We start from the raw sequence: 26,834 nt of genomic DNA on the forward strand, positions 1-26,834 counted from the left end.
GAAAAATCCCTAAAATCAGAGGACCATCATTTACCTGGCTGGATCTATAGTCCCTTACTTCATTATTTTTTAAGATTTATTTATTTATGGGGGGGAAGAGAGGGAGCATGAACAGGGGGAAGGGCAGAGGGAGAAGCAGACTTCCCGCTGAGCAGGAAGCCTCATACAGGACCCAATTTCAGGACCCTGGAATCATGACCTAAGTCAAAGGAAGACACTTAACCCACTGAGCCACCCAGGCACCCCTGCAATTATTTTAAAACTCTTTGTCGAAGTATCTAATTATATAAAAACCTCCCATAAATAGGGGCTTAACTCTCAATGTGGATCATCTTTCAGAAATGCCTAAAGAGAAGGACAGAACCAATTATAACAGGGGACGCAAAAAACAAGTCCCAGGATAGTAAAAAAATACAGCATTCTGTAGATCTGTGTAACATGTCTGTCACCAGAATGGCCAGGTGAAGGTCATCTTTACAACCTTCACAACCCAGAGTGCTATCCTGAAAACAAATGAACAGTAAAGCTTCAGGATGCTATTTTAAGTCTCCTCATAGTATGACACCATTTAAACACTTGTTAAAATCTTGATGCTTTTCTTCTTCCAGTCCAAATAATTGTTATTGAAAAACCAGATAAGATGCTTTCCATTTAAGTATTCTTTCAGAAAACATTTTTTAATGCCTACTCTGGGCTATATTCAAGGGCTATATTAATAAAACACTATCCCAAATCTACCCTTAGCTTATAGTATTGGTGTCCCCTGTCCTGCTTACTTTTGTGTATTTGTCAAACTCCTTACCCACACATGACCACACTACCTCCACTGCAAAGGTACTCCTGAGGCAACAAAGCAAAATTCACAATTCTTTTCTTTATGCTACTAATTTAAGTTCCTGCACTTCCATTATTGTCTTTTTTACCTTACTTAAAAATTCCTTCTTTAAATGTCTGTCTTCACTACTTTTCAATTTTACAGAAGCATGTGTAAACTCTTATCCAAATCTACTTCCTAAGAAACTAACAAGGTTTTGTGAGTTAAGGTTCTCAACAAATGATTCATGAAAGAATGAAAAACTCCCTACCTGCAGTGGGGATTGAATGTCTATTAGCTGTAAACACCCTTCTGGAGAGATCATTCTGCTTCTGGTACCCCATTCCCTTAGACTGGAATAGTATCCCACCACAGTACTCTAAAGATTTGATTGTGTTCTCCTTAAGGTTCAGTATCCTCTTTATTTCCCTCAGATCACAAAGTCTTTCAGTACGCTCCATATTCAACTACCATTATAGTCTCCTCAACATGCATGATTTTGGATAGAAAGACATTAGTGTATTTTGGAGTCCAAGACAGAATCTAAACCTTCAGCAAACCATAGGAGTATCATCTGTTTGCTTTCTAAAAATTAGGAGATCTTTAGTCTTTAACAAGGGGTTAGAAAACAAGTGAACATCTAAGTGAAGTATCTTTCCAGATCTTCAAAGTTATCAAGGATCTGAAAAACCTCAACTTTTTGGACCTAGTGATATTTTAGTTGATCTTAATTTAAAAGCACAGGGATTTCTGTTTTATATATGCAAAACAAAGTAAACTAGTATGCCCTTTCCAAAAACATTTAATTTTATTCCATATTTTAAAATAGATTTAGGAAGAGACATACCAATAGCCTTTACATTTTTTATTCTCCACTGAATAAATCCTATGAATTTGGGTGTTGGCTTCATTGTGATGTTCACCAAGTATACAAAACTCCAGTACTGTAGGCTTAATTCCTCTGAGTGAGTAGTTATCATGTTTCAAAGATTCATTTGCATTTTAAATGAGGGTGATATGCTCTCCTTATACTCAAATGGGCTTAGAGCCATCTCTCCATCAGGCATAGTAGAAGACAAAGAGCTACATCTAGCTGTCTTTCCGTCTAACTAACTTTAGAATTCCTCAAAGATGATAATTTGTTTTGTGACTAACTACATCTGTATGTTATCCCTGTAGTTTTCACTATTTTAAGTATCATCTTTCTATGTACCATTTTGGGAGGGAGAATAACATTCTGGTTGGTATATGAGACTCTGGGTTTGGAAATAAGAACTCTTAGTCAGAACATGAGAATTTTACCAAAAGTTTGTCAACAAGGCTAGGAACTAAAAAGGCCCTGTGAGCTTAGGTTTACAGTAACTCCTTATTTTCAAAAACCAAATCAAGTGCAAGATATATGGTTATTGAAATATCTATACCCTTAACATAAAATGGAAAAACAAGGCTATATCAAGAGTATGCAAACCTCTCATCCTATTGTTCCTCTTTATAGACATTCCAGCTCTTCAGTTCTATTGGCCAGAAAACAGAAGTTGAAGTGACCACTTATTTAGTAGTATTTTCTTACAGGCAGGCTTACATGAATTATGTGAATTATGAGTCACAGTAACAGAAAGCATAATCAGCCCAACTCCCTGAGGTTTACCATTACAATTGAGAAAAGTCCGAGTAGGGGAAAAACACTTCACTACTCCTGCGATGGAAAGAAATTAATTTGCCCAGTTGTGCAAACCTAGAGGGTTAGCTGAACTCATTGAATTAGTGTGGATTGTTGAGGCAAAGATAGATTGTGCATAATAACCATGGAGCCAGGAAAAGACTAACACTGTGAGCAGTTAAACAGATTCTAGGTGATGATTATGCAGACTCTGCTAAAGTAGATGGTCGATAAAGATGCAGAAATGCAACTGCTTTGTCTCTTTCCGATAATTGATAATTGCACTGGGACATTCCATAAGATCGGAACCAAGCCTTTTCACATTTTAGATTCCAGGACAGTGTAATTCCTTCACTACACAAAGCACACCAAAAATCCTTGAAGTTCAATAAAATGTATCCAATTTCAACAATTTTACAGCTTTCAATATAGCTGCACAGGATCTTTGGTAAAATCTGTTTCAAATTGTCCATTATCAATACCTCATCTTTCTGTGGATCTCAAAATACATTAGCTAGACATTCATCTTATTTTAGCCTTAGAATGTATATCATTTTTGTTTGTTTGTTTGTTTGTTTTCCCAGACACAGGCAATTAAAGGATTGGAAAATAGCTCATGGAAAGCTCCAAAGAATTGATCCTTAGAGAGCTAATCTTGCAACACCAAACAATCCCGATTTCCCATGGGCATCTCTGCTGACAAGAGTTATTGTTAGTTAAGTAAAGCAACTAGAAGATGGTACACAAACCATCACCATCAAATAACCTGCTTACTACCTAATATTTACTGAGAGGCTGATGCTGGAATTTTCTTTACTCATCTGATGTTTCCACATGACACACTGCAGAGTTTCCTTGAAGATGGTACTCTATCCATTTTGTATTGAATACATGTAACTCAATGATATGCAGTTCTCTGTGTTGTGTCTCTTACCCAGTCTTGCCCAGTTATTTTATTTTATAATCTCACGGGCTTTGTATGTTGAAGCCAAAACAACCTGTTGGAAATAAGCAGCAGAGAACAGAATCTCTCTTATCTGCTTGCTGCCTAACAAATCAAAACACACTGAAATCTGGGATTATTAGAGAAGGTTTGGGATAAAGAAATAAAATAAAAACTGACTTGTCAAATGGGACTCCCTGCTGCTCAGTACCATGTGTTGCCATAGCAAGATGCATCTGTTCGGCTATTAAATATGTTAGTGAACATGACATAGCCGTGGCATTATCAAATATTCTCAGTGCCTATTAAACTCCATAGTTACACATTTTAATTTTACCTTTCACTAGTAAAATTCAAGGTAAGAGCACCATACAAACAATTTAAAAAGTTCAAAGCAAAACTATCATTTGGGTTGTATGTCGCATATTTAAATTATATTCATGTATTACTAATAAAAAAATTGGCAAGCGAACTAAAATAGTCTCGAATTCTAAATGTGGTTCTATCAGCTGCGATTTAGCTCATAATGGATGCAATAAGACTCAAGTAAATAATCACGTGTAGAATCTGAAAAACTTAAATAGCTCCATCTTTTTTTCCCCTTCTGAACATTTACTTCTTTCAGTTTAATCTTAGCCATTATCAAATGGCACACAACATATGAGCTGGTCCATTGATGCAATCCTCTTTCTAAGCTCCAGAACGTTCTCATGTAAATGAACTATCAAGAGCTAAGACATCTATGCCTTACTAAATGCTTAATAACAGAACATATCTATTATTACTCTGTTTTATTAAGAGTAACCACAATAATGTTAACAATATTTATACATTTAAAAGCCTGTCACGTTCCACTGCTGTGGCACAAGTCCTGGGGACTGCATGATCAAAATAAGAAGTGACGAGAGGCGAAATGAAGAATTATGGAATGTGTGGAAGGTGAAGAACACAGAGGCGGACTGAGAGGAGTACTGCCTTCCACTGGGACCTTAACCTCTTACCTGCCTGGCTCTTCAGGAAACTGTGTTAGCACTGGGTTCCTAAAAAGAGCTACATGATTCATGAAGTTGTTATCCAGCTCCCTTAGCCCACTGCTGTTGTGTGAATTTGTCAGGATATGAGAAAAATTGTGACCAAAGCTAAAGGGGGGCTGGTATCACCTCTAAACCAATGGAATCATTAAAATGTAAACACATTCAAATCAAAGAGGCCAGAAAGGAAAATTGTTCCATGGAGCTCAGGAATGGAATGACTGAAGGCGCTTTGTACTTATATTAAAATGCCCCATTTGTGACATACTTACACACTTTTCAGTGGGAGAATATAACAATACGGTGTTCTTAGAGGACACTCCTGCACTAAATAGAGTCGTTCTGCTTGTAGAAATTTATCTTCATAAAAAAATTACACATATGAAATAATCTTTCTTACAAAAATAAGGAAACTTTTATCTTTTGTAATATTAAGAATTCTGAAACAATTAAACAAAATATCCCTCACTAGGGAATTGTTCAATAAATTGTAGGGTATGCATGCAATAGGATATTATGAAATATATATGAGAGCATATACTCTAAAATGGAAAGATATACTGAAAATATACTGAAAAATATACTGAAATAAAATAATCAAGCTGAAAATAATATGTATCATAGAGAAACATTCTCTCTTTTTAAAGAATGTTCAGGTGTGTCAGCATGCATACAACTCTTGACATATATAGCATACATAAAATAAAAGAAATATATATGGATATGAATAAAATTAAAGATTAGAATTTCAGACACTACATTTTAAAGATTGGTACATTACAGGCAGTTTTTGTCTCTTATTTTCATTGTATTTAAATTTTTCAAAAAAGTACTTTATGATCTAAGAACATAAAATTTATTAAAAATATGGGTTGTTTTCTGGAAAATAAATACAGACATAGGACAACAAATAAAATTCAACTCTCTCTGAACAACCAGTTATAAAATATTATTGGCCTTGCAGAACAAATTCTATGCATCACTAATCTATTGAATCCAGTTTATGTCTAGATAGAAGAATAAAAAAAAAAGCAGTAAATAAAAAAAAGACAGTTAAATAACAGAAATACAGTCTGTTGAGGAGAAAAGTTCACTGAAAGCTAGTTAATTGTGAAGTCAATGGTTATACTATGGTCCTCCCATAATAATGAACAATACGTACGTTTCAGTTTGAAATACCAAAAAACATCCCCAGCCACTTCATTATCCAAGACTCTGCAATACAAATGACTGTCCAGCCACTGGTCTGGAATTAGGCATTGGGAGGGGGGCAGGGGCTAGAATTTACAACCCTTTTCCAAATATGAAATTTCTCTGTAATGCCTGTCCTTTAAAGAACAAATGAACTCAGTGCTGAAACCTACAACGGTAGGTTCCCTGACCCCACTTCACATATAACTGCTAAAATTTCAGCCCCATTTCTCTGCGGATATTCTGTGGAAAACATAGCCTCCAAAGCCTGGCCCTTACTGCTAATTAACAGTTAATGAACAGGATGGCATACTTTTCCTTTGAAGACTTCTGTCAGGAAGTTGTCCAATCAGCAAGAAATACAAGCAATAGATATATTCCCTATCTTCCCCTTTCACTTACATGCTGAGATACACAGAGTCTCTACTCAAAAAAGAAAAAAAAAAAAACAAAACACTAAAAAAAAAAACTAGGACAAGCTGTCTAGGCTTTAGGCATTAGCCTTTAGAACCTGGGGAAAGGCTTGAAGCTGCTGCGGCAGCCGGCTTTCAGAGTATTGAGGGTTATTTTTAAATTCATCTCCAGAGAAGGCCAATAGTCTCATGGCAGTATTAGCTTAGCCCAGCATTTAGGCATGACTCAAAAAATAGCAATAACACCTATTAATTCCACCCATTAAAAGAGTTTTAATACCACATATTATGTGTTACTCATTGAATTCTTGTTGAAGGACACGTAAGTTAGACCTTGTGCGCATGCTTAAGGAATCTCACAATGTGATGCATAGTGAAGACTCATTGCCTTAGGATCCGTAAATTGGCCTGCACGATCATTTGAAAAAGTACCTGGGCTAGCCTGAAGTTTTCCTTTGCACAAAAGAATAAGGGGGCTTTGAAGTCAGAACTGGCTATGTGATTTGGGTCAATTATTTAAAAATTGCAGTTTGCTCATCTGTAAAATTGAGATAATAATTCATACCTCAATAGGTTAGTGTAAATATTAAATGAAAAAAATTTTTATGCAAAGTGTTCAGTGTTTGCTCCATTGTAAGCACTCAATACATGCTAAATAGTATTGTTTAGTTGTTGTTTTTTTTAACTAAGCAAATGAATAAGGTAAGCATGATTTTGGAGGGAAATTTTAGCCTTACTTGAGATAATTAACAGTACCTTCAAGAATTTTTTAATATATATTAAAATCATTTGTAAAAGCTCTTTAAACAAATAATCAACTTCACCTCAATCATTTAAGCACATGTCAGAGGTTAGCACAGCAGGAGATTAAAAAAAAAAAAAAGACGGTCAGATTGCCAGAGTAGTGGAGATTGATTACCCTTCAACACCATTTAATCAAATACAGTTGATTACCACTGAAGCCTGGCTTGTTTGCTTCCTTTCTCTCTGTCTCTTTTTCTTCTCTTTTTTTTCCCTCTCTTTCTCTCCAGTTGGATTCATCTCATCTCATCAAGTCAGAATGCAGGGAAATGTATCATAGATGCTTTTATATAAATACCCCAAATAATAAAGACAGCAGATAAAAGGCATGTCTAGACTAAATCTCAGAGAAGCGACCACTTGTTTGGAATATTTGAACCTGAAAGTGGTGCTGGTTAACAGTCTAAGACAAAAGATGTTCTTCATTCCCTCAGAGAATACCATGTGGATAATGAGACCATTTGTGATAGGCTCCAGCACGTGGGCCTCTGCCGTGAGTGTGTAAGCCTCCATAGGTTGTAAATGGGGAGTCCCAGGACAGTGTCATATGCTTTCACCATGATCCTTTGGGAGTCTACTTCATACTATGCTCCAAGGAGAGCGCTCCTCTTGTGAGTTCCTGCACTACAGCGGAAAACTACCAGCCTGGGGTGGCGGGGGTTGGGGGGGGGCACAAGCCAAAAAGAAGGGCTCTACTAACTCACACATACACATTGCTTCATCAATAAATATTATTAGGGTGCCTGGGTGGCTCAGTGGGTTAAGCCGCTGCCTTCGGCTCAGGTCATGGTCTCAGGGTCCTGGGATCCAGTCCCGCATCGGGCTCTCTGCTCAGCAGGGGGCCTGCTTCCCTTCCTCTCTCTCTGCCTGCCTCTCTGTCTACTGTGATCTCTCTCTGTCAAATAAATAAATAAAATCTTTAAAAAATAAATAAATAAATAAATAAATAAATATTATTAACATGTATTGATAAGCACTGTGCTAGTGTCTGAAAACACAGAGATATAAAGATCTACCATATACAGCCAGTGACCTTGAAGAGTTCACCATTTAATGAGCTGGGAGGACACAAAAGGAAAGACCTGTGAGCTGGTCAGTAACACAACAGCATTAAAAACAAAGGGCTATGGTAGTACCAAGAAGGACATGATTAGTTTTACCCTAGGGGACCAAGGAAAGCTTCACAAAGAAATGCAACACATGATCCAGACAAATAAAATATGCACCAGACTAGGAAGGAGAGGCAGGCAGGTAAGAGTGGGAGGAAGCAGGTATATTTCCGAGGGAGAAAGAAGCAAGCGTGAACCAAAGCTCTCTGGAAGTCTATGTTTGCTGACTGCCGGTACAGATACTTTTTTGAAAACAGAAATTTTTTTGAAAATTCTCTGCCTTTAAAAATACGTATGCCTCCAATGTACAAGTCAGACTAATTACAAATGCTGGCTAGCTAATTACAAAATGGGTAAAGCAATTAGTCAACCGGATAGCTGTCTATGTATTTATTTAACTACAGGATGTTTTATGTAGCTGCTCTCTGGAATGCTCAGTAATTCATGTGGATGTGTGGTATGCTAAGAGCTAAGGCTGTCTCACCTTATAAAACTGGATTCAGCAGAGTCATCAGGTGTAACCTGAGGAGAGACTGCCTCCTATGCTCCTTGTCCCCCACACACAAGGCCCAGAGATTAAGCACAGGGACTCAGGAGTCAGACTGTCTTGAGTTCAGATTTTGACTTTACTCAACAGATGTGTGACCTGTGCCTGCATTCCTTGTTCACCTAATGAAGATACCATTTTTTTCCTCACTGGGTTTTTCTAAGTATTGGATGGGATAGCATATGTAAACTTATATTACTTATGAGATTATTAATTGCTTTTCTCAAAAGCACCTTAAAGAGTGTTTCACAGAGTTTAAAAAACCTTAATTGCTCCTTTATAGCATGAAGGTTTGAAATATCAGCCTATGTCTCTATTCTGTGGCTAATGCATCACGAGAACAAAATTTATTTATTAAGCTTGAAGCTACGTAAGGACTCACTTTACTCTGTATTTCCAGTCCCTTGAAAGCCGCTTGTGGGGAAAAATAAAATAGTAAGATTTGTTAAAGGCATGAATGAAAGAAAGAATATGTGTGAGGTGCAGTGGAAGTAGCTGTGTCAGGAACCAGAAAATGAGCCCAGAGTGTAAGTACTCAAGGCCAGCTGAGGAGTCTGTCTTTTGAGATACTTGTAGGATAGGCCAGTAGTTTTCCAACAGAATCAGTTAAGGCGTGGTTCACCAGACACTTGCCTCAAGATACCAAGCTATATAGATGCAACAAATATATTGGAAATATGCTAGTAATTAGCTCACATTTGCATCTGTTACTCACCCCAAAGAAGTTAAATAGAAACTGATCTCTCCTGAAGGAGAGGACACCCTTGACTGCAGCAGCACTGACCTATTGCCCTAGAACATTTTCAGAATGCACATATGCAGTTTAAGTTGGCAGAACTTGTAGAACCAAAAGATTATTTCAACTTTTTTTTTTTTCTCATTTGCTAAATTCTAGGCTTAAGCGGGGCTCTCGGAGTATAAATGTGCACAAAAGAGATCAAAGTCCCTGCTCTCTTGATGCTTACTGCTGCTCAGCATCTCACTGTTCAACTTGAATGAAGAACGGGCCATTGGAACTTAATCATTTTACTCTGAATCCAAAATTTTATACGGGTCACAAAATTGCCAACACAAACAGGGGAGAGTACAAAGAGTACCAAAAAATAGTAAAAAGTTTTTTGTCAATTCGTTTCCCAGACAATTGACTATGCTTTGTCCAGGAGAAGTAAAATACCAAGTGTCTGTATACACAATTTTGGTAAACAGAAACAACACTTTCTAGTGGAAAAAAAAAGAGGGAGAGAGTGCCTGGGGAGCCCAGTAGGTTAAGTGTCTGCCTTCCACTCAGGTCATGATCCCAGGGTCATCAGGCTCCCTGCCCAGTAAGGGGGTCTGCTTCTCCCCCTCCCTCTGCCTCTCTCCCCATTCATGTTCTCTTTAAAATAAACAAATAAAAATTTAAAAAGGGCGGGGGGAAAGGGAAAAAAAAAGCAAGAAGATTCAGGCAAGGATCCCAGCACTCTACCCACGACTGTACCCCTTCCCTCCCCACTCTGCTACATTGTCTCAACTCCTTCCCTGCTGATGAGACTGGTTAGGGCTGGGCATGGATTCCCTGTTCAGTCTATCAGTTTGAAACCTCCAAAATATTATGAAAAACATTTCTGGAATTTGGTGAGAAACAGATTAGGTTGGAAGAGTAATCATAAAGGAGATGTCAGATTTGATCTGTAATTTTTAGATGAGCATGTGGTTGGGAGATGGCGACTTCAGTTTTTAATGTGGTAAGTTTTAGGTGTCCATGAGACATCCAGCTGGAAATGCTGAGTATAGTACTCAGAGGGCAAGTCGGAACTGAAGATGTATATTTAGAAGTGAGCAGTCTACATTACCTACTTAATATTCAGAGCAGAATTTTAAGAATATTAAGATGGACTTATTTTCATAGACCAAAAAGGTCCAAGAGTCCATTAAATTCTTTCACCAAAGAGCTTTTCTGGTCTGCCAATCTTGTATGTCTACTCTTTATTGGGCAGGAAGTTTCAGGAGGAAGTATTTTTCTTGATAGTAAGAGCCCACCATTCAAGTGTCTTTGTGGAAGCATAGTTAAGAGCAGGATGTTCCTCCAGGGCTGGTTTGTCTGCAGAAAGTTAAACAACTAGTCCCCCTGGTATCCAGAAAGTTACAGCCCACCTCTGTCTTGACCTAAGACTCCTGGGGTCCAGCATACAACCTCCCAAAACTCCTAAAGACAACACAAATTGGATTTCACAGCTGTGCAAGTATTTGTTTTCATCAAAGTATCTTTCTCAAGCTCAGTGAACATTATCTCCAGTTCTTTCCTCCTGATCTAAAATGTAGATTATTGGAGCACCTGGGTGGCTGAGTGGGTTAAAGCCTCTGCCTTCGGCTCAGGTCATGATCCCAGGGTCCTGGGATAGAGCCCCGCATCCGGCTCTCTGCTCAGTGGGGAGCCTGCTTCCTCCTCTCCCTGCCTGCCTCTCTGCCTTCTTGTGATCTCTGTCTGTCAAATAAATAAATAAAATCTTTTTTTTTCCTTCTAAAATTTTGTCTTTTTTTTTTCAATTTATTTATTTTCAGAAAAACAGTATTCATTATTTTTGCACCACACCCAGTGCTCCATGCAATCCGTGCCCTCTATAATACCCACCACCTGGTACCCCAACCTCCCACCCCCCCGCCACTTCCAACCCCTCAGATTGTTTTTCAGAGTCCATAGTCTCTCGTGGTTATCTTAAAAAAAAAGTAAAATGTAGATTATTTATGCCTACTATTAACTTGAGTGTCCCCTAGTATATTCATCTAGGTCTTTTCCTTCCTTTGTTGAAATGAGCTGCCTGTGTCTACAGTGGCCCAACATCAGCTTTAATAGGATTCCACTGTCATAGTGTCACTTTCATCTTGTTTCCTGATCTGTGGCAGACATGTTTGCTATGCTGTTTGCATTTTTAAACTATTAACTCTCTTGCATTTTGCTTATGGCTTTCAGTGTGTGTGTGTGTGCACGTGCGTGCACGTGTGTATGCACGTGTGCACAATAAAAGGAGTTTTCCCAATCAGTGTACAAATGACTTCTAATTCAGTATACATTCCCAAAACTGGTTCTCAACCCTCAAGCAATGTCTTCATTACTCTTTTTCCATCAATTTACATTGTGTTTAGACTTCTGCAAAGCCAGAATCCTTAATAACCTGTTTTTATATGCTTTCAGTGCTGTTCATCATTTTTTCCTCAGACATGTGGGCTCTGTCTGGATCATAAGAATAAACATATCAAATATGTTCTGAGCATGGGAGATCTTCACCAGGTCTTCTCCTGGAAATCTCTTAATAACTATCTCAACTTCTCCTGGATTCCTAAGCTCGTATAAGATTACAAATGCTTTCTGTTTTAAGCTACTAAATTGTGGGTAAATTTATTCCACAGAAATAGATAACTAATACAGTATAAACTGCACCAAAGGTGATCAATATTGATCTGCTGAATGAACCAAAAGAGATGTTATTTGACAGAAGGCTTTTTAAAAATAGCTACAGAAGAAATGGAAGTACTATCAGTAGTTAGAAAGGACTCTTATTCTGGCAGCTTGGCTTAAGAAAAGATTTGCTAAAGCAACTTATCAGGGTCTAACAGAGAATGAATTTGAAACTATTCATTAAAATAGCTTGAGGTCCACCGCAAAGTAATGGTCAAGAATAGTCATTGTTCATTGGAGCAGAAACTCTGCATAAGATTTTCTCTACCCAGGTAATGCCCTAGGCATTCTTTCAATAACTCTTCCAAGGAGATTCTAGAGCCCTAGACTTCTTTCTGCTAGCTCACAAGGCTACAAAATCGTAGGGACAACCCTGAAAACACCCAACATTTGAACAGAGAAGCTGATGACTGAGCAGAATCCAGACAGTGAGATAGAAATGAGAAGAAACTATCTGGACAGAATTAGATACAGAGAAATGACAAGAAGGTCATTTAAAAAATGGGTAATAGGGGCACTTGGGTAGCTCAGTTAGTTACATGTCTGGATTTCAGCTCAGGTCATGATCTCAGGGTCCTGGAATTGAGTCCTGTGTCAGGCTCTGCACTGAGTATGGAGCCTGCTTAAGATTCTCTCTCTCCCTCTCTTTCCCCTCACACACATACTCTCTCTCTCTAAAACAATAAATAAGTAAAATTTAAAATTTTTTAAAATTTAAAAAAATGGATTAATAAATTTTACTGGCATAGAATAAGTATAGAACTATTGGCAAATGGGCCTGAAAATGAAAATTAAGATCAGAATGTGGAGGACATTAAATATTAGTCATAGATTGTGATTTTATCTATCTATAGTTGGGAGATGTGGATGTGTTTAGTAGAGAAATCAGTGCATAAAAGAAACATTTTAGCCAATTAACCTGATGTACGTATATAAAATGGCCCAGAAAGTATTCAAAATAGAGACAGGAAGATATGTCTGACTGATAAGAGCATGGACTGAGGAGGTGTATGCGGAGATAGTTGCTCTGGTTCTCTCTTACTAAATCTCACTGCAATGGAATTTCAAAGAAGGAAATAATTCTAGAAATCTAAAAATCAAATTCAGAGAGATACTGATGTACCAAAGGTAACAACAGTAAATCAGAAAATTAGAAACTGAATTAACTTCCAAGGGGAAAGGATGAGAGAAGTAGTCTGTATGATGTACCTGACCACACCTGTGCCCAAAATAGAGACTGTTTTAAGATATCTGGATGGCACTTAAGCTAACAGAATTATGAACATCACTTCCCCATTTTCCCCAAAGACAACCCGCATCCTTCATACCTTAGAAGCTTGAACAAGAATTTTACAACACAGAGTAAAATGACATCATTTTAGTCTTTCTTCCAAAATCCTAGCCAGAAAGGTCATGTGTTCTCTAATTCATGTAAGAACTAGGAAAACAAAACCAAATGAAACATCTACTGATATGATTAACAGGGTTAAATTTAAATGTTATATGGCAAAGTGAAACTCTCAAAATATGTGAATCTGTTGGTTAGGAAGAAAATTTCAGATGGAACATAATTTAAATTCAAGAAACTCCTGTGAAGGAATAATTGGATTTTATCTTATTGATAGAGGTAGGCACTCATGTATAATTATTGACTTTAAAAAGATGCTTTTAAATTTAGTTTCAATAAAGCAGTATTGTAAAGTATAAAATATATTAAATAATATATACTTATTAGACAAAATTTATTAAAGTAATATAAAATGTAGAGAAGCAGGGAAAGATGAGAAAGTGTTGACTTGTCACTGATATCGATAAGTTATTTTAGGACAAGTAATATTTACTCTAAATGTATTATGCTCCTAGTCTATACTGAAACCACTGATCAAAAGGTGTATTTCTAAATCAAAATCAATTAAGAGCTTGGTTTCAAAAATAAGGCTTCCGACCCAGTAAAGTACAAAGAAGAAACACTTAAGGCAAATATGTACAACAATTCACTAATCAAATTTGTAATGCTCTTTCATGCTCCCAAGATGAAAGAATTTCAAAGAACACTCTTTACTCATCTCTCCACCATCCTCCACACATTTCCTCTGGTCAGAACCACTGCACACGTTAATATTCATGGCAGTGAGTGAGCACATTTGCACTGGCTTTCTTCTGTAAGTCAAAGAGGGGTTAAGTAATCTCTAATTAATGTTGCCAGACTGATATATCCGAGACACTTTCTTTAGAGTAGTAACACTGGTTAACATTGCTAGATATATCTTATAAATTGATTTTTAAAATAAATTAGATTTTTTTGCTTATTGCTTCTAAGAATGTTTTTACTCAATATTGATTAAATACTCTTCAACATGACTACCTTAAATGTGTATAAGACCCTACAGCTTAGAAGTCACTTCTTTATATTCTTTATCTTAAAAACCTATCATCTATTTATATTCTTATAAATACACAGATAAGACAGTTAAAATTGCAAGAGGAAAAAATGGAGATGAACTCAGATAGTCATTCTGGAACAAAATCTGTCTACTATAAATAATCTAAGCTACCTCATGACCAGGATCCCACTTGGCTCATTCATTTATTCATCCAACAAATATTTACTGAAGTAATTATTAAGTTGTGAGCTCATTTATTTTTGTATCCATAGAGCCTAACATAGGCCTAGGCCATGTTAGTTGCTCAGAAAACCTTTCTGGATAGGCTTCAAGCATGTACAAAAATGAAAGTTGAAAAGCCACACTTCTATATTATGTTTCTTATTAATCATCATTATTATCAAATTATGTTCTCTGCCATTAGACAGTTAATCTCAATTGGAAATAATGCGCAGATATGAAATGACTAAAGAACAATTCATGATAAAGTTGAGTTACAATAAATGAGATAATTACTAAAGTGAGAAAATCATTCATATAGCAAAAATTCCCACCACACACTTCCTTTAAACCATCAGCTACCATAGTCAATTAGTTGAAGATTCAGAAAACAACATCAACAAAATTATGTAACTTTTCAATAATACACTGTTAACTGCGTATCAAGTGTTACATTTTTTTTCGGTTACAATCAAGTCTTAAAAGACTTTCTCAGATATATAGAAACTAAACTACATAAGTGACTTCAACTTCACATTAACTAATAAAAAACTGACTCCCTATACGTGGCCTAAGTCCTCATATTTTCAATACACAATTCATTAATTCATTTATTACTACATAAAATTATTTATGGAGTACTTATATTCTAGGCTCTATGCTAATTAATTGCTCCCCATTTCATGTGTTCATCTTGCCTTCATCCCTCCTAAAACCTTATAAATTTCAATAACAACATCATATGACTTTGAGGTTAACAGTAGTAGCATTAATATTAATATAATTTTAAAAATCTATAAAAACTAGGCCACCTGAATCAAAAACCATTTTATTCCAAGATCCTATAGTTTTAAAGGTTCAATTAATCAAAATTTAGATATGACTGTGTTTTCAAGTAAAAATCAAACATAATCATTCTGATAAAAAGGGATGATGTCAAATATTCACAGCTTCATCAAAATTATGTGCCAGTCATATTTTAAAGCTTAACTCACTGGAATGGCATTGTAGATTTCAGCAAGACCAGAGCACCTTTCAAGGAGTACTACCAATTTATTGGTTAATTTTCTAATTAAGGGCAAAAACACAGTTCTTAAAGATTAATAAAGAGTTTAAATTTGGCTGACCTTGAGGGTTTACAGAAGTTTTCTTAGCAGTTCAATGGATAATAACAACTAACTTCACAGATAAATCATATCATGCATGGTATTAATCAGGCTAATTTTTAAATCAGGTACATTCATAAACCAAAGTCAAAAACACTAACAAACAAACTATAAATCTTGTTTTCCTTTCTAATTTCCATTCTTGAAAGAAGCAGAAGAAATGACTTCAGGGAAATTGGGATCAACTGAAAGGTACCTAAATAATTTGATAAAATAGGGTCTGAATATTTTCAAATCTAAGTATTATTATTTAGAATACTTCCTTCACCTGCTGTTAACAAGTTCGGTCCCAAGACACTTCATTCTCCTTCTCTTTTCCTCCTCCTTCCCTTCTTTTATCCTCCCAGTCCCCTCATCTCTCCCACGCCCTCTCTGCCTCCCCTCACCTTGCGTTTTTAAATTTCTAACTCTTCTTTCTCTTTCTCTTCCCAGTACCCAACATTATAAGAGTTAGAGGTAAGTTTCAATAATATAAAATACAAAACAAAACAATGCTGGCCTTGTCTTAATTTTGTTTGTATGTTGAAACATGAAAGGAAATGACTTGTCTCCATATAAGCAACTTGTTGAGTCATTTATGGCTGACCACCACTTATAAGCAATGAGAGAAAAGGGAAGGAAACACGTTTTCGTTGGCCAGATTTGAATTAAGACAGATACTAGTAACGGAGACAGGAGGTGTTGGGATGACCAACAAGGATACGGTTTAGTAAGTAGGGAACCAATATACATTTTCCATTTCCCAATGAAGTACTGGCTCTCAGACCAAGCAAAAGTCTTAAGAGAGCAAATCCAAGAGGGAGAATATATTGAGACAAACACTGAACCTAAAGTGAGTAGGTGGTCAAACCAAGAAGATTCATAAAGAAGGATGCCCTTATAGGACAATTATCAGAAATTCATGACAAGTAAAGGAGCTATGGAAGGGACTGTGCTGTTAAGGACACCTAGAAAGTCAATCCATTACATATGGAGAGACTCTTAAAAGCCCATATTCTATCAAAATTGGAAAAGAAAATACCCATTCTTGTAGACTAAAACCCTCTGACCATAAAATAAACAACACAGGTTTGAGTAATTCAATAACATAGTCCCTTATGATTTGAGAGAGATCAGTGTAGAACCTTTTCTCAGGGTAAATATGTAATTGGTAAGGGATCAATAAGTAATTTCTTTCAGGAGGAAAAGCTCTTGTTTTCTTTTTTATTCATTTTTTTGAAGTAGCAAGGCTCTTAAATCAGAATGGAGTAAATACATTTAGAAAGTTGAAATTACTCTAAACAGCAAGATTCCTTGCTGTACTAGTTAAGCTTATCTCAACTGATCATTTATTTATGATGCCATAAAAATCCAGATGCTTTCAATTTTGATTGTTAGGTATTTGCTGAAAGGCAGTTGAAATTACTTTCCCAGGGTTCCCATTTGACAACTGCATTTTGAATTGAAAATTTACGATGGTTCAATAACGGTTGTGCTGAGGTGGTTTTTGTTTTTTTGTTTTTTGTTTTTTCTTCCTTTTCTTCTAGGGTTAGCAATGAATTCTGTTCTTGTGGTCAGTGTAAACCCTTACTCAGCTAATGGAAATCTTAGAAGTCTAATAGAAAGCTAAGATTAAGAAAATAAATGAATAAAATTTTGAGAATTAAGACACATTAGAAGTCCGTGATCATGTATTGTGGTGTTTGATAGTTTTCCTAACGATTTTAGATGAATGCCTGAAGGCCAGTTTCTAAGAGAAAAGGACATGCTGACCTAATCAAATTGTCTTCTGAAGCATGGTGCTGGAAAAGGGAGAACTTATAGAGATAGACAAAAGCAAAACAAAACAAATTTACATAATCATGAGATAAAAGATATACTATATATCTTTTGGATAAAAAGGGAAATGGAGAGACTTAAATATTTTTGAAACCTTCCAGAAATTACAGGTATTCAATTAAGAACTATGATGACAAGAACCCATTAGAGTTTTTGAATATGTGACATTCTCCTATAGTTACTTTTATATATCAGGAAAATATTAATATTGCTTAACAAGGCAAGGCTGCATGTACTTCTGCATAAATATTGCTATAAAACGAAATGAAGAATTATAGCTATACAGATTAGTAACTCTTTGAATGCAGATATATAAGGCAGAGTCTCCAAGCTATAGTCAGTTATGGCAACTTTAAAAGGTTTTTTAAAAAGTCTTTTTTTTTTTTTTTTTTTTGCTTTTAATTTGCCATCTATAATATGCTGACAAAAATCTTATAATAGGCTTAGAGCTTGGGTAAAAAGGAATCATCCAGGATATAAATGCTAAGACTCCATTTTATTTTCATCATACTTATATATCAAAATGAGCATACGATGGCATAGAAACAATCTTTTCACCATTTTCTTTTCTACCCCTAATTACCCTTGAAGTTCCCTTTTCTCCCATCCATTGTATGTTAACTTTAGACAACTATTTTCTCAAGTGAGGAAAGGAATAAGGACTCTGGGTTTGGATCTTTTGATGTTACCAGTATTACAACCTCATGATTCCAGTCAGTTGGAACAGTATCAACTAGAAAATAACTCAACTTTTTAAATTGGCATTTGCCTAAAGTCACTGAAAACATACCAAAGTCAGTCTTTGTGAATAGAGAGTTGAGAGGAATTCACACTTAACAACAAAAAATATATTTTCTAATGTAAAGAACATTTTTAGCAGAAGCAGTTGGACTAAGGTCTTATTACTTCTTAAGTGTATTTCTATTTTCTGTACCGAAGTGCTGGTTGCTGGGGAGGAGAAATTTCCAAAAGGCAGAATTATAAGGTATTTATAATAATAATAATAATAATAATAATAATAAAACTAACAGTAAAAAATAAAAGCTGAATCTTATTTTTAAAGTACTTACTATATGCAGCTCTAGGTAGTCACCCAGGCCAGAAGAACTGTCCACTCGCACCAATACAGCTTCTTTTTGAACAGTGCTAAACCCTATGGCCAGTCTGTCTGCTCGTGTACTTGGCCGGTCATTAGGAGGCCACTTATATGTGATTTGTCCACCACCTTTGCTAAAGATATACGTCGTCCCAGCTGGAAAACAAAAAAAACAAAACCAATTAGTCTAAATACATCAGGTACACAACATCCCTGTATTTGTTACGTTGACATATCAACAAATGATTAAATTTATACTATGGCAAAAATGAAAAACAAACATGAAACTATGGCAAAAACAGAGAACAAATCACAGTTTCAACCCATGCTCAAGAAAGAGAACAGAGGGTTTTTACAAGAAATATCAAAGCAGCGCAGCTTTTAATATTCTCATTAAACCTACCAGCAGGTGTTTCAGAACAAATGGGGGATTACTACTTTTTCATTGAGATGGACACGCATGGAATCAAATGGGGTTTTATTTCTCCCCGCCAGTTTTTTAGAAATAGTTTGGAAGGAAACACTGACTTTGGCTGCTTCCAAAAGGAGCAGAAACATTTATCAACTTGTTTTGGAAACAAGAGTTGCACATGCATGTGACAGGGTCATACAGCACAGTGAAGCAAGTCACAACTACACTACCAACCAACTTTAATGGGGAAAGGGTCTATTCACATATGACAGATGATAACTAATGGATAAAGAGTTGTAAATCCTAGGAGTTATTGTCAGGAAAATACAGATAATAGATCTCATCAACCAAAGTGAGATCTTATTTAACAAGCAATATCTAGTAGCTGTCAAGCTATCTAGGATCACAAAAAGACCCACTTTTTTCTTCAAAACTGAATGCTAGTCTTACAGTACTAAGAATACCAGATTCATTTGGTGAGTGTTCAAATTTTACTTTATGATGTTTATGTCAGCAAATTATCCATCTTACTTTAAAAAGAATTTTCTTTCAAACAAGTTTACTAAGCATCCAATGCACTTAAGTCCTATCTCATTGCACCACAACAAAATCTATCTCACTGAATACAATAAAATGGAATTTTTAAGTCAGAATATTGGAAGAGACAAGTGAAGATACATATGTTTATACAGGGAGAGAGAGAGAGGAGAAAAGACCTTTTCCACACTAAAAGGGACCACAGTATATTTGCAAAGTTATCCCAGGAGTGGATGTCGTTAGAATATAATTTATAAAGGGTAATTTAGCCTTTCAATAACAAAGGATGCCAATACATATTTATTATGTTCTAACTATGTGCCAAACATGGTAAGGAAAGTGGTAAGAGTAAATATTAAAATTTAGGCCACAAAACATCTTGGGTTTATAGAAAAATAACTCTACCAAGAGTAAGGCTTATATGTAAAAGGTGTATATATGGCAGGGATGTTTAAAGATTTCTACACATTATATTTCTACCATTACCAAGTTTATGAATTGAATGAAGTGGACTTGATGTCATGTTTTAGTATATTTAACTAAATAGCTGATAATACTTTATTTTTTCTTTTTGTATTTTGAAGCCAACTTCCCTTTGCTTTCTGTCTGAAACATTTCCACAGGCCTTTCAGAAACTCCCAAGACCTCTGCAATATGCCTCCTGCCTGACTGGTTCAGAAGACCTTGGTACCAGGACAGCAGAAACATGTCAGGATAATAATAATGTAAACGTGATAAAATAGAATCTTGTTAGAATGCAACAGTAGAGAGTGTGTGGATTCTCTATTAATTTTTTTTGGATACTGATGCATAAAGGAGTTTATCTCTCTCATGTGAAAATACTTAAGTTGTACTTCAAAGGCATCAGTCAATATGCAAGTAAAGAACATTCAGAATATAGAGATTTGTGTATCAGAAATACAGGATCCTCCAGGACCATTATGTTCTACATCATCAGAAGCTTGTTACTCAGCATATTAATGAGCAAGAACCATTTGATAAATATTTTTCAGCTTGGCCATTTTCTCCAGATGATTAACTATTAAATGTTTCACTAAAACTTATATTGATAAAAATCGGACAAGAACATATAAAAGTGAGATTTTCTTTAACAGGAGACTGTGGTGGTGACCTCTGAGTGTAGATACTTGATTACTTTTATTTCGCACCATTTAATTAACTTTGTTCTCTAGTGCCTATGTAGTTCCTAGGAATTAAGAAAAATATTCAAAACTTGAGATGCTGCACAATAATGTAAAACATCTTGAAGAATGCAGATGTTTTCCAGAATCACCAGAAGAAGGTAGTGGTGTAAAGCAAAATATCTTACTTTACAGAGTGGTTCTTGATATTAAAAATATCACTTTCCCAACCATTTTTCATTGCTTTTCTACTTCTGTATAGAAAGTAGGGGAAGCAATAGTCCCATGTTACATTTAAGGAAATTTAAAGATGGATTTGTTATCTAAAGTTGCAACCTTAGTTAAGTGGCCAAGCTGGTGGGAAACCTAGTATCCAGACTCCTACTCCTGAACTTTTTTTTTTTTATTACAGAAATGTTTCTGTTATCATAACAAGACAGTCAAAAAAAGTTAATTGGATGTGTCAGTCTGAATTTATCAAGGCCAACTGTTATCATATTCTAATGTCTCATATCCATAAAGTGACATTTGCACCTCATGATCATATACTGTCCTTTCACCTCACAATGCTTTTAAAAAAAGAAAAATAACATGTAAATGTGAAATGACATAACATTTAATATATGTAGATTCACATTTAGTTTAGGGTGTACTTCCCAAAACTTATGGAACTATGAAAGTTTCTAGCTGCTCAGTTGCAGAATGTGAGGATAACAATTTAAAGGTTTTTATTTTCAGTAAGGTAAATGTCACAATACAGACATCATTACTCAAGATTTGATTTCATCTCATATTTCAGTAAGTGCTAAGACTTGGCAACTAGCATACTATTAACTACTCTGTCTTCCTTAAAATGACCTTCCAATTCTTTAAGTTTTACCAAAACAAAGCAAAAACAATTATACTACTTCATGCCAAGCAATGCAATTATTTGTAGCATCCTTTTTCTCCAGATATATCTGGAAAGCAATTTCTCTTGCCTCTTCTTCTATATGCACAATAGTGGATTATACTGTTCTCATCAGCATAATTTCATAATAAGTAAGAACATTAGATGTCCAGTTCCTCCCCTGCCCCTCTCTCCCTACCTCTATAAGCATCTTGGCTTTCTTTAAAGAAAAAAAAAATCATATCAAACTCTACAAAATTCCCTAAGTTCTCAAATCCCCTTTCTATCAAGACAGAAAATTACAGTGTATTCTATTCTAGTAACCTTATATGACAGTACCCCCACAATAAAATACAGTGGGTCAAATGATTGAAGTTTTAAATCTACTTCATTTAGCATGTATTTTTCTGAAGGATATGATGTGCTTACGATATAGCAGATAGCTAAAAAATTAAGAATGTAGGCTCTGAGCAGACCTGGGTTCAAATTCCAACTGAATCATTTACAAGCAACAATGACTTTGACCAACCTATTTATTCTAAGTCTTGGACATCCCATCTGAAAAAAATGAGGATATGAACACTACATACCTCACAGACTTTTTGCCAAAATTAAATGAGATATCATACATTAAGTAACACTTTAGTCTAATTCCTGGAATATGGTAAGTGCCCAGTAAATTTTACAGAGAAGAGTTGGTGCGTGTGGTGGAAATGTGTTTGTGTGTGTGTGTGTGTGTGTGTGTGTGTGTGTATGCATAGGTTAAAAATACAAAATAACAAAAAAATTATAAAATAACAAACACTGCAACATTTTTGCCTTATTTTAATATAAGTATGGAAAACTTTGAGTCATTTCAAAGTTGTGTGAATACCAAATATTTTGAAGAAATGACTTTCCTCCATCCCAGTTCTTATTAAACTTTTCATTTTTTTTTAAAGATTTTATTTATTTATTTGCCAGAGAGAGATTACAAGTAGGCAGAGAGGCAGGCAGAGAGAGAGAGGAGGAAGCAGGCTCCCTGCTGAGCAGAGAGCCCGATGCGGGACTCGATCCCAGGACCCTGAGATCATGACCTGAGCCGAAGGCAGCGGCTTAACCCACTGAGCCACCCAGGTGCCCCAAACTTTTCAGTATTTCATTCCTTGGATTAGCAATTTTTCCACATAAACCCATTATATTATTATTTACATCCACTAGTAGTTGACAACAAGAAGGATATTAAATTGCATCACATGGTAGCTTTCATGAGAAAAAGAATATGAGTCCATCATCATAAAATACCTAGCATGGTAAGATTTATAGCATGATGCAAAAAAATTCACTTTGACTGTTAAATAAAGGAGTAAGTCTAAACAAAAAGAACGGCCATCTAGCTTTCTTATTTTATTTTCATAGGGACTGTTTTACTGTATTATATAAGTGAATTCAATGTGCAGCAACAGTATATATCAGTCACCGTACCAAGTGTTTTAGGAACATAGAAAAGCACACAAAGAAATGTGTCACCTTTATTATTTATGCGTGGTTCTATATGACAATCACTGACACATCAGTGCCATGACTACTAATGGATTTATTGCAAATTAACCTCAACATCCATCACATCACTGAATGTATGGATGACTCAAACTTAAAGTGGTTTTCAGCAGTCTCCACATTTAAGTCGTGCAGAAAATCTATATTACTGCAAATTCATTAACAGAGCTAGCTCCATCAGATGCAAGTTTATCTGTGTCAATATACTTTATGCTGCAATAAATGTCTGTAAAAACTATACATGGGCTCTCATTTCTAATGTCTGAACTGCCTGTGATAACAAGAAATATTTTTAGCTTTTATTTAATATCTATTTACATTAAGGTCTCTCTCCCCTCCTTGGCTTATTGCCAACCATCTCTTCCCTAAATGTGCCCACTAAAGCCTCATTTGTTTCTGCAAAAGTTAGTATGTTCCCCCAAGTGGACTGAACGTTCCTGAAAAACAAAAACAATCGACATGTATTATGGGTTGCTCTGCATCCTTGCTCTATTAACAAGAATAACTTCTAAATAGATTACTTTCTAAGTCATAAGTATGTGAAAAAAAGGTTTCTTTCTGAAAGCCCATAATTCTACAAATATCACTGTGTAGCCAACATGAAACATCCAGGCCATTATAATTTTATTAAGTATAACAGGAATATAACACTTTTTTCCCATTAAAGTTTGCCAGGTAGTCAGATGGCTTTAAAATAAAACAATTATAAGAGGAGCTTTTATAACATTGAGAACAGGCTATTGTTAAATTTAAATTTTCTGAACAATTTCTACCTATAGAGGCATTCTTTTGAGTAAAATTCATAGAAAGCAAAAACAATGAGAAGGTTAATTTCTATGACAAAAAGAGAAAACAAAAGTTTTCAACCACAGTAAAATTTCTATAGTGGTGAAACTTAAAAAAATAATAAATCTTAATAAACTCACATGTACACAAAATCAACAACTTATTGCAGTTTAAGTTTCTGCAAATTCTTTGCAAGATCACAAAGAATTATTTTGTGAAATTGAGCACTAATTGTTTCACAATAGGAACATTAACAACCCATGAAAGGTGGGCATTATAACTAGGAGAGATGAATGGAATAAGTAAGTAATATGTAGTAAGAGTTCCTCCCCATAATAGGTAATGAATGCTAAACTGAAAAGTAGTAACAACAATAAGTGACTCTGAGAAGTAAGAGACAGCCCTCAATGCTACTATTCATCTAAGGATGAACAAATACTAGGGAAAGAAAATGAAAATAAAAAGTACATATCATACTTTGAGCCTCTTTATGGAAGACACAGACTTGGTAGAAATGACAAATGCACTACAACTGGCTAAAGAGAAAAAAAATGACTTTTTTTTTTTAACCTATGTCTTTAAGAAAGCAGATAAGTCCTTAATAAAAGAAACACAGCAAGAAACATGAACTATCACTGAAATGGCTTCCATACTGGCCCTGCAGTCTGCATCAGACCAGAACGGAGAAACCCAAGAAGAGTTTAATTCCCAAACAACAAAAGCCTTTTCAAAGCAAATCATAGCAACATCCAAGATAGAACAACAGGAGGCTTCTCTCAGACTGCAAGTCACACGTTCCATCAGAATCCTAGACTCTTAAGAATTAAGGTAATTTTTTGAGTTTTTTTTTAAAGACAGTTTGCTGACTATTATTTAAATTTCATGCAAACTGAGAAAGAAGGGAAAAGTCAAAATTATGAGCACCTGTTTTGTTTGTTTGTTTGTTTGTTTTTATCCGGTGGAATTTCCCAGAGTGACACTATACAGGGTCACTGCACACCTACCACTCTATTAAACACCAACCATGAACTCAGTTCGGGCTCTTGCATAGAGATTCTTGCACCCTATATAAATCAGAGATACTGTTAGACTCTCAGGGTCTCTAAGGTCTCACTAGGTATTAACAATTAATGTCTTTCAAACTTTCCCCAGGAGCAAAGGAGGCTGAATCACTGAGATTCTACAGTCAACTTAGGAGATGTGCAAGCATCTCCTGGAATTCTCTCCACTAAGCTGGCCTCTATGATATTCGGCTCTGGTTCAGCCAAAATACCATTTTAAAATAAAAAGTGGCGTGTGCTTATTCAACAAGAAACTTTAATCAAAATATAACTATCTAGAAAATGGAATAGCAAAAAGCTATCACAATTCCTATAAGGTCGGGAATTACTACTCTCCAAGATAATTTCAACAGTAATTATGCACTTCAATAAGAAAGTAAGGAAATTTTCCTTTTCCCTACTGGCCCCAAACTTTTCTCTTAATAAAAATCTTTTTCTAATAAATATTCCATATTTTTCTATAGTCTATATTTTCTGTAATAAAAATTCTACATTCTGTGATCTTGGGAAGAACAATATATTTAAAAATGCATCATACATATTTCTCATTTTGGTATTTGACATTTTCATATTTTGACATTTATAGAAAGAGTATGCTACATGAAAAAATGTATTCATTCTTTTGAAAACAAGTAGGTTCCTCTTTAATAACTGAAGTAATTCTTTAGCATATAAGTGGATTCATGGCTGACCTACCCTGTCCATATCTTAGACATTTATTCAGGAATACCACAAATAATACACAGATTATGCATTGCACAATCAAAAAGACAGCATTCATATAAGAGATATGAATGGTATTCACTGGTCTTGTGTGAGGTTTTGACTCTGTATCTCAATCACTGAAGCCAAGTGTCATCATCTGGCTAAGTTATTCTGTTTTTCTGTCTTATAAGGAAATTAATTGAAACAAGAAAAATTCTTAAGCTGACTTACCCACTGGATGTGTGATAATTGCCAATTATGTCAATGAAGCTAAGAATATAAAACTTAAAACACACAGCTCTTTTCTCCAAACAGGTAGGACCAAAAATAATGAATACTGTTTTTCTGAAAATAAATAAACTGGAAAAAAAATAATAATCTCAAATTCTACCTATCAGAAAAAAAAAAAAAAGTTAAATAGCAGGGCAGGATAGTTTATGAGAGATATCAGATAAATGGTATTCACCCACGTCACCTAGTTTGGGTTTATTTTTTTTTAAAGATTTTATTTATTGATTTGACAGAGAGAGATCACAAGTAGGCAGAGAGGCAGGCAGAGAGAGAGAGGAGGAAGCAGGCTCCCTGCTGAGCAGAGAGCCCAATGCAGGACTCAATCCCAGGACCCTGAGATCATGACCTGAGCTGAAGGCAGCAGCTTAACCCACTGAGCCACCCAGGCGCCCCCCTAGTTTGGATTTTTAAGAAATCTTTGAAAAGGTGACAATATTAAAGGTACTGATTAATGTTAACTTTTTTTTTTAAAGAGCATAAAATGGTAATAGATCAAAGACATAGAAGTAGTTGAATATTTTGAGATAATTTTCAAGCCAGTAAATACTGTTTTTGAAAATCTATGCAATAAGTAATACTTCACTTAGTGATTCCTTTGCAATATGCTTTCTTTAAAAAGCTATTTGTTATTTCCCTCTCTAAACATATCACTTAGAGGGGCGCCTGGGTGGCTCAGTGGGTTAAAGCCTCTGCTTTCGGCTCAGGTCATGATCCCAGGGTCCTGGGATCGAGCCCTGCATCGGGCTCCCTGCTCAGCAGAGGAGCCTGCTTTCCTTCCTCTCTCTCTGCCTGCCTCTCTGCCTACTTGTGATCTCTGTCTCTGTCAAATAAATTTAAAAAAAAA

General features: G+C 35.5%; 1 protein-coding gene across 26 annotated transcripts in view; it reads right to left on the minus strand.

Moving 5' to 3' along the window:
• NRXN1 (neurexin 1) overlaps positions 1–26,834 on the minus strand; it is a 1,167,944-nt gene that overhangs the window by 311,171 nt on the left and 829,939 nt on the right. For all 26 annotated transcript variants that reach the window (XM_044263931.1, XM_044263930.1, XM_044263938.1 and 23 more), the window contains one exon: positions 18,603–18,784. In XM_044263931.1, the coding sequence (XP_044119866.1) occupies positions 18,603–18,784 (182 nt within the window). The remainder of the gene's footprint in view (positions 1–18,602; positions 18,785–26,834) is intronic.

The sequence above is a fragment of the Neovison vison genome, chromosome 8 (assembly GCF_020171115.1).
Source record: "Neovison vison isolate M4711 chromosome 8, ASM_NN_V1, whole genome shotgun sequence".
NCBI lineage: Eukaryota > Metazoa > Chordata > Mammalia > Carnivora > Mustelidae > Neogale > Neogale vison.